The sequence below is a fragment of the Phoca vitulina genome, unplaced genomic scaffold, assembly GCF_004348235.1.
Source record: "Phoca vitulina isolate PV1807 unplaced genomic scaffold, GSC_HSeal_1.0 scaffold26, whole genome shotgun sequence".
Classification (NCBI taxonomy): Eukaryota; Metazoa; Chordata; class Mammalia; order Carnivora; family Phocidae; genus Phoca; species Phoca vitulina.
In genome coordinates, this window is record NW_022589729.1 from 7,561,159 (window position 1) to 7,573,174 (window position 12,016).

General features: G+C 44.2%; 1 protein-coding gene across 3 annotated transcripts in view; it reads right to left on the reverse strand.

The window, feature by feature from the left end:
- Positions 1-12,016, reverse strand: part of TGFB2 (transforming growth factor beta 2) — a 79,220-nt gene that overhangs the window by 60,587 nt on the left and 6,617 nt on the right. For 2 of the 3 annotated variants that reach the window (XM_032422121.1, XM_032422119.1), the window contains exon 2: positions 4,058-4,141. The exons of the other annotated variant lie outside the window; for it this stretch is intronic. In XM_032422121.1, coding sequence (XP_032278012.1) covers positions 4,058-4,141 — 84 coding nt within the window. The remainder of the gene's footprint in view (positions 1-4,057; positions 4,142-12,016) is intronic. 3 annotated transcript variants of the gene reach the window in all.

The window sequence follows — 12,016 nt, forward strand, 5'->3', positions numbered from 1 at the left end:
CCTCTGCTTTGATGCCACCCTCTTCCTGCGCCCTCCCATGCCCAACTTCTTTGAAATTGCAACTCACCTCTCCATCCCCAACCCTGCTCTATGTTTTCCCCTCTAATATTTTCAACTTCTGCCATCCTTATTTAATTTTTTAAATGACTGATTTATCTTCCCCCGACGCATGGACCTCTCTGAGGACCAAGTGTTTTGCTGTTTTATTCACTGATGGAATCACTGGTGCCTAGACAACCAGTAAATACCGCTGAATGAACTAACGTATCCTAACAACAACCTGTTTTTACCTGCGTCCTCCCACAATCTCTGCATGCATTTGACATTTATCTTAAAGCTGTACCTATATTTGTAATTAATGTAGAGATCTTGTCATTAAAGGCTTTTTGGAAAGTAGAATTGACACTACCCATCCTTCTTTTCATACTTCAATAGCCAAGTGGAATGGTTAGTGATACAGACCACGAAGAACTGGATATTTCTCCAAATAGTCTGACAGCCCCAAAATCCTACAGTAGATATAGAATATCCATACTGTGGGGCTGGATTCAAAATACTCATGGTTCCAAAATAACCAAAATAACATCAGAATAGCAGGTGGCATAGGACGCACAAATGCCAAGTAATTTATCCCTAACTTTTCTTTTTAAAAGCCGATCAGATTTGCACCTGCTCTAATACCTCTGGTTGAGAAAAACCTCACTTGGAAGCAGAAAACTGCTGTTACTCAAAGCTGAGTCTGGCTGAGAGAGTAGAGTTTACATTCCATTGTCGGCCAGATCCTTACCCCGTGGAATGTCTGAGAACAGGATTCAGGCCACGAAGAGGTCGGCAGTACTTCGACCAAACACAACCTCAGGGAATTAAAACCTTATACATCGACTTATACATTATATGTGTCACTCACACATCATACATTAGTTTTCAAAATCCCCTTCCCACTCACAGTGGCCCAGCTCAAGGCACCTGGGTGGAAGAACCCACTCCCAGGCATAATTTCCAAACTAGGCCTCCATTACCCCATGTGACTAATTCGTTGGCTTACACACTCACTGCCCCCTCTGTGGTGAACAGCGAACAGGGTAGATGTGTGATCCTGCAGACAACAGGTCTACCTAGGGAAAGCATGGGGCAAGACTGTGTTGTGCTGTAGGTGAAGGGTCCCACCCTCGCAGAACCAGCTGATCACACAGAGGCCCTGCTTCATCTGAATCCTTCCATGCTGGAGGGCTGTGGGTAAACAGACCTGCATCATCACAGCATCCACTGCCTTGAGCGGCCGCAGACTCCAATAAGGTCAGAATAACCATGTGGAGCCCGCTTACAGGTGCATAAGCATCAGCTCCACCCACCCCGGCCATTCGGACTCTGCAGCTCTGGGCCAGGGCCGGGGAATCTGCTCTTTAGGACACCTCGGGAGACGCACATGCAGGCCACGCTTGGAGCAACAACGTCTTGCAACCTCCACAGAGCTCCTTCAAAGCCTCTCACTCAGTAAAGATGTAAAAAAAGACAAAACGCAAACCCCAGAACCGCCTGAATTTGCCTCCACAACTTTTAATCCATGTACTCACAGAGAGACTGTCTCAGTTGCTGATCTAGATTCTTAGGTCTCAGTAGGAAAAGCTTCAGGCAAGCTAACGTTATCTTAACCAAGAATGTGGGGGCTAATGAATTGAAAAAGAGATAAATGATTCAGCAGCCACATGGGCTGTGCGGAGCAAGGACCATTTCGTCCTCCAGGGGATTTCAGTGAAATCATGGGTGTCAGAACACAGAGTTATCAACTACACCCAGGTTAGAGAGTGAGAACAGCGAGAGGCGCCACGGGCGCTGGGCTCCCTCCAGCCGCTCCCAACATCTCCCTGGAATGGAGAGGCAGTTCACACAAGGTGACAGGGATGGCCCTCGAGCTGCTTGGCACAGGCCGGTCTCCACTTAACGAGTGCTCAGAATCACACTCAGCATGGAGAAATTCACCCTGACCCTGGACACTTGCCCCCTGGCATCCACTCACTTACATTTTTACTCAATTACTATTTCTAAGAACAGAGACAAAAAAAAAAAAATGCAGAGCCCCACTGCTCAGCAGTCTTCCGTGGAAGGTCTGAAAGGGGTCCGGAGGGTCTTCCCACGGGCCTGGAGGCTGGGTGGGGTGGAGGAGCCCCGCGCTGTCTGGGAATCTCCGTGGATCTTGTACCTTCTCTCCCTTCCACACCCTCGGAGACACTCCTGATTTTCCCAGACTCACTAAGGAGCAGGGTGGGTTTCCAGTGTGTTTTCACTAAAGAAAGAAGGAGGCTTGCAGCACATGAAATGACCGAAAATAACCCCAAGCGAGGAGTGTCTGAGAGGAAAAACCACACAGAGAACCAGGGTAGCCCTCTCAACTTGTTTACTATGGGAAGAAAAGATGAAAAGGAAATTAATCCAAAGTAGTCACTGAGACAATTATAAAAATTAATGGGGCGGGATTGCCAAGGGAAGGCAAAAGGAAGGCCAGAAAATCTGGGGGCTCTGCGGTCTGGTGGCAGGCATTGAGGCCAGACCTGAATTCGGATTCCGGCTCTGCCCCCGCCCTTCTCCCCCCCTCCCCCTGCCCGCGAGTGTGCTATGACCAAGGACAAGGTATTTTCCTCTCCAAGCCACAGTTTCCTGACACGTGGGGATGGTCATCCCGGCCGTCCCCAACCCACCAACATGGGGAGGATCAGGACACTGTGTCTCTAAGTGCCAGGGACATAGGAGGGATTCAACAAATGTTTTCCTTCTCTTATTCCCTTCCCTTTTCTTTTCCAAAAAGCTAGTGGGAAAAACATCAGACAATTAAATCCTTGGTTTAGATAGTGAAATAAAATACAAATGTAGAGGTTGAAAACAAAATATAATCTGTCTCACAAAAGGGGAATTTAAAAGCACAGATTAAACCTTTTACTCTTTATTCACATGGCAGCTTCTAGCCACTTTTGTACATGAAAATAAATGTATATTCTCAATAGAATCAGTTCTTTTTTGAGGAAACCCAGCTTAAACCACTGTAAATAAACTACTTCAATCCTTCATTCCTTGATTCCTAAGAAGCAAGGTTAGGCATGGTAAATTGCAGAGTAGGCTATACCAGTGAACCAGATATCTTCTAAGGTAATAAAAACATTTCTTTTGTCCGTATCTGGGACCTCTGCCCACACTTAGCATCAGTATAATGCAAACCTTCTTGGGGTCTCAAAAATGTGAGTGAACCAATGCCAGGATTGTGAGTCTATTTAATTTCTTCCTGAACATGGATCAGGGACAACTGGGCCCCTGTGTTCTTAAATATCAGGATCACCTAAGTCCTATTCTTTGCTGTGATCTCACTGCTTAGCATACAGTAGGCTCTCAATAAAAGCTGACTGATTGATTAGTGTTCTAAATCAGAAAGCACTGAGACCTCAGTGCTCCTCAGCCTGACATGCAGCACTAGCTCCGAAGGGTTTGCACTTGTGCTGAGGGTCAGGGCTCAGTGGCAAGCTCCCAGGGCCAGTCAGCCAAGACTTGACCCATGACAATCCATTCTCATGCAATCCAGGAATGACAATAGGAAGGTCACAAACAATGGCAACTCTCCCACAGGCCTCCCTCCAGAACTTCAAAGGAAAGAAAAGCTCCTTCGTCCCCTTCAGGTCAGTGCAAGAAACATTAATTGAGCGACTACTGTATGCCAGGCATAAGAACATAGATATAAAAAAAGACACCCAAAAAGGACCCCTGATATTCTGGCCATATGGCTCAACCCTCCAGAGAGCATCATCCATGGGGGTCAGCATCCGTATTTCAGACCACTGTGTCACCCCTAGAGCACAGATCTCATGTACCCACAACCCATTCTTGCACATACGGCCATCAAATCATCATTTACGGACTAAAAATTTGGGGCACCTTTGTGACTGTTCAGCTACAAGGCTGCATGCCAGAATTCTCTTTGGCCTCTGACAAGTTCCCCCACAGGAGACAGACACTAAAGATGGACTTGATATCACTACGTCAAATGAGGTATAAAGCAGACAAGTGTACTCACCAAGGTACCCACAGAGCACCTGGGACTGTCTGGAGCACAAGCTGCCCACTGAGCCAGAGGGTGTTGTAACAACTGGGCAGACAGCTAGGAGTTTTAAAAAGCACAGTCATTAGCTATTTTACTGAGGTGATGCCTTGCACAGAGCTATACAAAGATTCAAAGTCGAAGAGGGCTCTCTGAATGTACTTATTCCCCCACACATATAAGGTCCCCGCTACTCGGGGACCAGGGCTCTAGAAGGGATTCTGGATTCTGTTCCCAGATCTATTGGCATCCCTTAACCACCAGTCAGGCTCCTGAATTCGGTTTTCCCTTTAACATGTTCTAGCGTCAAAATCACAATGTACAATTTATACATGGAAATGGTAAAATAAATACCGTGACTTATGTCAAAGATGAACAGGAAAGGCCTTGACCTCCTTTGACAAAAGACAGCCTACCCGTTATGAATAAAAATCAATGTTTCATTTGGTTGGCCTAGATTTCAGTTTCCTTAAAACCCCCGTCATCATTTCTAACCCGCACGTGAAAACTCCTTGAGTAAGTCAAAAATACAAGTGTATCTTGGTTTGGTGCTGCTCAGCTACAGTTTAAAAATCTAGGGCTGCTCAGGATGGATTAAACATTCTCTTCCATGATAGTTATTACATTGTGAAATTTTGAACTTTCATTTCTTTAAGGTAACAGCAACGACATCTTGTATACCGCCCGCCATATTCTTATAAAAGAAAATATACCAAAAAATACCCTCAATGGAAGAGAAAACACTGCGAAGTGTTCTATCTGGGGTCGAGTCAATGACAAATATAGGATTTTTGCGTAAGAAGACGTAGGTTGAAACCCCTGCCCTGTCACTGGTTTCCTGTGAAACTCTGAACAAGTGGCTGGATTCACCCAAGCTTCAGTTTCTATACATTAAGCATACATCATGCTACCCCTGAGGGTTTTAGAAGATCACAAAGAGAGGATATATTTAAGAGACTGGCAAATAAGAAGTGATCAAGGGATGTAATAATATTAGTTATATAACTTATTTGACAGATGAATCCCTGACTGGCTTCCAGGCCTGGGGTGAATATACTTCTTTCCTAGCTCCTTACATGGATTTAACATCCATGTCCCTGCCATTCGTCTAGGGCATGTCTTCCAGAAGGAGCCTGTCACTCTGCAAACCGGACTTGAAAACTTTTGACAAAAGACAAAACGCCTTGTGGAGTCCTCTCCCCATTTTTTTTTTTTTTGTCAGATTTGTACCTTTTATCTTTTGATTTGAAAATGGACAAGGAAGTCTTTTTCCATCCCCTGTAACTTACCGTCTCCAACATTCAGCCCACTAACAAGACCCCCGTGACATGCTTTCACGCTTCCGTGGGACACGCCTCCCAGTCAGAACTCTGTGTCACTGGGATTATGGGGCACTGGAGGGCCCGCAGAGGCATGGACGAGGAAGGTCCCCTCAGAGCTTTCTGCAACATGCTGCTTTCATGTTGCCACCATATGCTGTTACCAGTTGCCATCTGCTCACATATGTTCTCACCAAGAAGCAACCATGTTGTTTATTTTTAGAGGCTCTCCACAGCCTTAACCCGGAGCAAATTCCCTCAAAGAATCAGTCAGCAAAGACAGGAAGCTACACTGGGTATAAACTGTTTGTCACAAGATTAGCAAGTCAAACAAAATCTTCTCATTCATATCTGACCTCTAACAAGAGATGCTGAAAGTTATCTTAAATAAAAATCTCCAAGAATGTAACCAGGGAAAGGCAGAATATGCAGAGGAAGTCGCTTGGTTAGCAATACTTTTTCTTCCAACTATGGCCCTGTGCGGGTTCTTGGGGGGATTTCACTCCTTTTCCTGGGAAACAGCACCTTCTTCAGGCCAGTGGATGTTGTGGTGCAGAGAAGGGACAGTTCTAGTAACAGAATCCAGATCCCTGAAATTGCTCCAGGTCACCCAGGTCAAAGGAAGTCTGGGTGGGACCAGGGAGAGGTTACTACTGTCGTTTGCAACTTCCAGCATGCAGTCCTCAAGTATGCCCCTTTGGTTTACTTTTACTATGCCATAAAGCTGCAGTATTAAAATCCTTTCTTTCCTTTTTTGTTTTGTTTTGTTTGTTTGTTTTTAAGCAGGGTCAAAAAAGACAGGCCCTCTGGTGCTGACCCAGGGCCCCAGAAGTAGAGACCATGAATTGGGTGGAGTTATAAGTGATGCTACCAGGGATCATTTAGGCCAAAGAAAGCAATCCTTAGTTTTTTCAAAAATCAATTTCAACAGTCTATAGGAGTCAAGTGGCATTGGGGTAGGAATACACTTTTGTAGAGCAGTGAGGCTTTGGCAGATGTGAAATGCTTGATAAAATGTGAAAACTTACAAAAATCCAAGATAATTAGTTTTAGAGAAATAATCCTTTTTAGAAGTACTTGGGCATTCACTAACTGATCATGGAGGACGACCACTCACATAAGTCATAAGATAGAAATGGTCCTGCAATTAAAATTTTGCCTGGGTAACTTACAAAATGTCTAAAAGACTATAGTATTAACTATAAAAGTTCATTTTGCCTGGGATGGCCCATCTAAGAAATAAAGCAACAAAACAAAACAAAAATGCACAGTGTTTCCAGAGCGTCTTTCTGAACTCCTGCCTAAGAATCATCTGGCCTTCTCATCAAGGTGCAGGTTTCTGGGGCCCACCTGAAAACCACTGAATCATAATCTGGATAGAGGATACAAGACGAAGATTTGGGAATCTGCATTTATAATAAGCACTACCAGTGATATAGGGAATTCTTTTGCATGGTAAAATTTGAGAAACTTTGGTATAGGCTTTTGTTTGGTATAGGCTACAGTTTCAAGAAGGTCTTTTATTAAGACGAAATCAGAGAGGGAGACAAACCATAAGAGACTCAGCTATAGGAAACAAACAGAGGGTAGCTAGAGGGGAGGTGGTGGGGGGGATGGGATAACAGAGTGATGGCCATGAAGGAGAGCACTTGATGGAATGAGCGCTGGGTGTTATACGCAACTGATGAATCACTGAACTCTACTTCTGAAACTAATAAGACACTATATGCTAATTAATCTAATTTAAACAAAATAAAATAAAATTTTTTAAAAAAGGCCTTTTACAAAATCTCACTTGACCTCGAGACTATCCAACCAGGTGGATCGTTCTGAGTAAGTAGGGGTTTGTGTAGTGTGAACGTGTCTATAAGATAAAGACTTTCTCGCTGCAACGATATCATAAACATAATTAAATGCCATTACAAATGCTCCAGTAAACTCTGTCAGATTAGTCTCCTCCTCCAACCCTCCAAACCTTCCCTACAAACATCTCTCTCAGGATTGTAGCAGGTCCATCCGTGGGTACTATCATCTCCTCCTAAAACAAACTCCAGTGAGTTTCTACTTTACTTAGAGAATTCCCAACAAATGTTACTGAGAAAGGGCAAGCTGCTGATCCCAAATATATAATGACTCGGGGTCAGCTTGGCTCAGGACCCTCTTTCTAGAATCTGGGTACTAGTGCCAAAGAATTAATGAAATTAGACATGACTCTCTACACAGAGTTTCATTGTTGATGGTGATATTCTGTGACAGTGGAATTCCTCTGAAATACAGCTCTCTCCAAGACAAACTAGCACCAGTCACCTCATTCTAAGGGGGAGAAAAAGCACCAGTTTAGTGGGTGAAAGAGCATCAGTTCAAGATTTAGTTCAGAGGTCTGACCAGTAACTTCCATTAACACACTTACCAAGCTAAAGCTTTCTACTATGAAGAGGTACAAATGAATGACTAAATTATTATTCAAATCAACATGATTTTTTAGCAGACGTATCTAAAGGTGAGCACAGATGCTTCAGAACCCAAGGAGCTGGCCAAAATTCAGCTTTGGTTCTACTCAGCGACTTCCGGTTAAAGCCAGGAACTCCAGCCCGCTCCCACCTCTGTTCCTTTCTCATTAACATCCAGAGCCCCAAATGCCCAGGTATGAGCTGGATGTGGAAACATTTCCCCTCAGAAAGCCCAAACAGACCTCAGAGGGGGCAGTTTCCTTACCAAAACACCTATCTTCTGGAAAAAAAAAAAATGTCCTCCGTCTGTGATTTTTTATTTCTCCTTCTAAAGTGGAATCTGACTAAGTCATCCACTCTTTTGGCTGCTTGGTCAGCCAGCAACTTACTTATAAGGGTTTATTATAAAGCAAGTAGCAACAACTTCAATGGTATTGTCATTAAGATATCAAAGCAGAAGTGAAAATGAGATTAAGCCAATGGATAGGAAAATAAATGACCAAAGAAGAACCAAACCCCCGAATGGAAGGAATGACAAAGTCCCTGCTGCCTCTGGTATAGAGAGAATAATCACTGATGAATTTGGTCTAAAAAAGCATTGAATTGCCAATGCTGAGATGAATCCAAAACTTAAAAATTAAATATTTTCCCGAAAATTCCCATTTATGTTTGGACAACCATCAATATTTTCGTGCTCTCAAAAGACACGAAAAAAAATGTGCAGTGTTCTCTTCTAGATGGTGATTCTGTATAGATTTGCAAAGGTCACCGGACCTGCAGTCATTTCAGGGTCTTTCTCAAAACCAAACTTCGCATTCCTGTTCACAAGATGAAATAACAAGTAAGGACTCCTACAACAGCTTCAAGTTATGAATGAGCAGTTATTTGTGAACTAGCTTTGTCAAGACAGATGTGGTGTTTTTCAGTGTGGTGTGGGTTAGATAGGAAAGCCAAATGAACAGAGCCAAGGTCTAAGTCACATTTTTCTTTTTCTTTCAGGAGACTGGAAAGATGCTACAGGATTTCCTGAAACAAACAACATTTCCAAAAAAAGCAGTCGGAGTCTCAAATAGCGAGAACCCAGTGTGTCCGCTTCAGGAATAGCCTGCTTCCCAATCACCAACACGTAGGCAGCAAGGAGGGCCTGAAGGAAGAGCGGCACCCTCCCCGTGAAACGCGGGGAACATGCCAGCAGACGGGCAAACAGCTGCCTGAGGAGCTCAGAAACATATTTGGGCTATTTTCAGAAGGTTCGAGCTTCACAACCTCCAGAAAGCATTTTCCATTTGCCTTGAGTTCCTCAAATCCTTGTGGTTAAAGGACTATCTAAGCCCCACGTTTCCAACTTGTCAGGTGGTAACATTTGGAAGGGCTCATTTGAGAGAATGAAGGGATGGTCCTGGCCCACAAATAACAGCTTTCTCAGCACCAGGAGGCTTCCCCTCCTTCTAACAGATGCTAAATCCGGTAAACTCAACTCATCTTGGACAGCAATGTTTTCTCACACCAGTGAATGGCCTCACTCGGCTGCCCCAGGAAAGCTGGACGCTACCTCACACGGAGAACGCCTTGCACTGTTAACAACCACCCAGGGCCTGGTGCGGCCTCTCCTCTCTGCTATCACCTCCCACGTTTTCATTTCCTCCTCAAACCCTTTGCCATGACACTTGACCATGCTCTCCTCCTCCTGTCATCCATCTTCCTCTTTGAGACTTCTACTCCCTCATGTCATTTTGTTGCTAAGGCTTTTTTTTTTTTTAAATGAATCACCTGACAGCTAAGAAACTGTTGTGGCCATTGCTTGATTATGGAAGTGAAATAAGGTCCACCACAGTCTAACTTTGGCTGCCTGACCTGGCTCAGCCTTAACTCCAAATGGCCTGGCTTCCTTCTCCACAGACCCTCACTGGGGGCGGGGGGGCGGAGAGACAAGAAAACCCGTGAGGAAGGGCTGAGCCAGATGCACATTACCCAGAAACACCCTCTGCATGCTAGCCTCTCAGGAACAACATCCCCTCCTTCCTTCATTGGACTTCAAACCTTATAACCGAGCAAGATAAAGAGGTGAATGTTGTGTGAGTCATATGCATGTTTTAATACCGCTGAAATATAGAGCCTCTCTACTAACTAAAACAAGACCCCTTTTTAACAACTGCCATAGGCCTGGAGCAGGGCTTCTTGTCTTTGGTGCCACCTCTTCCCCTTCCGTCTCTGAGACTCTTTTGGTGCAATTCCGTTTTATTTATACTCCTTCTTTTCCTTATTGGGTCTGTGTGGCTCCAAAGCCCATGCTCAGTGCACCACTACCAGACTGCCTTCCCAAATGAATTAATCCTCTGAAAGAGACAAGAGGAATCCCCCACCAATCAAGCTTATCAGAACTCTTGTGAAGAAATGGTTGCAGTTAACGACCAAAACCAGGGACCTGATAAATCATAATTTTTTATCAACCAAAATGTAGTGAGAAAAGTTGAATATGTTAAAGGCAGGGAAAATGACTGAGGGTCCTATCCAAGGCCTCAGGGGTATATAGCCTTTTGTAGGGAAAGAATTCAGAGCTTAAGGATGTAATGCCTGGGAGGAGAGGACAGACACCACTCTTGCATGGATGCCCTACATCATTTCGCCAGAGGGCAAGGAAAGTCATGCTCTCCATTTCCTGGTCTCTATTTTAGGGCCTCTTTTATTTGTGGTAACTAAGAGCCTTACTTTCAATAAGCCATCCCTGATAGAAATAGCCATGCCCATGTCTTCATATGTCACAGGGAAAATGCTAGTAAATACTAGTACGGACTCTAAAGGGTTGCTTGTAAGGATCAATCAGGACATACAGGTAAAATATTTAAGACTATACCTGACACGGTCAGTACTCAGTGAAGGTTAGCTGCCATCACTATTCTCATAATGATTTTCTTCACTGTAAAACTGGAAACAGGAAATGTATGGGTATGAGAAACCCAGTGTTGCTGTAACCACAGTGTCATGATCCATCAAGCACATTCTCCCTGATAATGAAGGTGAGTAGATTTCATCTCTCTACATCCCTGGTCCTGATACTTAGGAACCATAGAGCCTTCATCGGTGGTTGCATCGTATTCTCTAAAGGGAAATGCTTGTTCATTTATGAGGCACTAGTTCTGTAAGAGTCGGCTCCTGTTCCGAGGCAGTTTACAAACCAGCGAAGAAGACAGCTGGACCACAGCTAGATTTTATCAACAGCAAAAGAAAAGAGGCTGCTTTAGAGATGAGTATCAGTCTTGTGGGAATGCAGAGGATGAACTGATTCACATGACTGGGAAAATCAAAGGTTTTGGCATCTGAAGAAACCTCAGAGGATGTTTAGAGGTGTTAAAAGATGGATCTCCAATGGAAGAAACAGCATAGACAAAGGCCTGGAGGCATGAAAATAAATGACCCATTTGGATAAAGGCGAAGAAGGTGATGTGGCTGGAGTGTAGCTTACAGCGAGAATGGGATTTAGCAAGAGGTGGGGCTGAACAAGGAGGGACTGGAACCTGAAAGGTCTTGGATGTTTTCTTAAGAAATCTGAAATCTTACCGAAGAAGTCTAAATTCTCAAGGCCTTCTTATATGAGCACAGATAGTACTAATAGACATAGTGGATGACCAGCCCTTCCAGTCTCTGCTCCCAGTCCCTTAAGTGGCAAAGGTCACCTAAAGACCAATCCAAGAGAGCAAGGGAAATAGATCCATTGAGTAGAACTTACAAAGAAAAGAATGAAGCGCCAAGGGATTCCAGGCCAGTGGGAGTGGTTCCCAGAGCATCACTTTTAATCACATTTTTACTATCTCTAAAATACCTCTCTTTAATGTGTCTTGCAATCGATGGCATGTTATAATAGTGTTATTCTTTGCTTAGTGGCAAACAAAATAATGGTGCATCTGAAAATCAATGATGTTTGAGATTCAGCGAATGATGGCTGCCAAGATCGCCTACTGAGTGCCACGCACAGAGCCAGATGCCTCTTACGCCCCTCATCCTGGGTCCTTTACAACCCTAGGAAACAGCTACCTTCCTCATCTTGAGAAATGAAGCAAGTGAAGCCTGGTTAAGTGAGGAGAACCGCCACGCGTGCAGATGTTCCAGAACAGTGAAGACGAAGGCAATTCGGGGACTGTGGGCAAGAGGTCGAGGGGGAGTCTGAT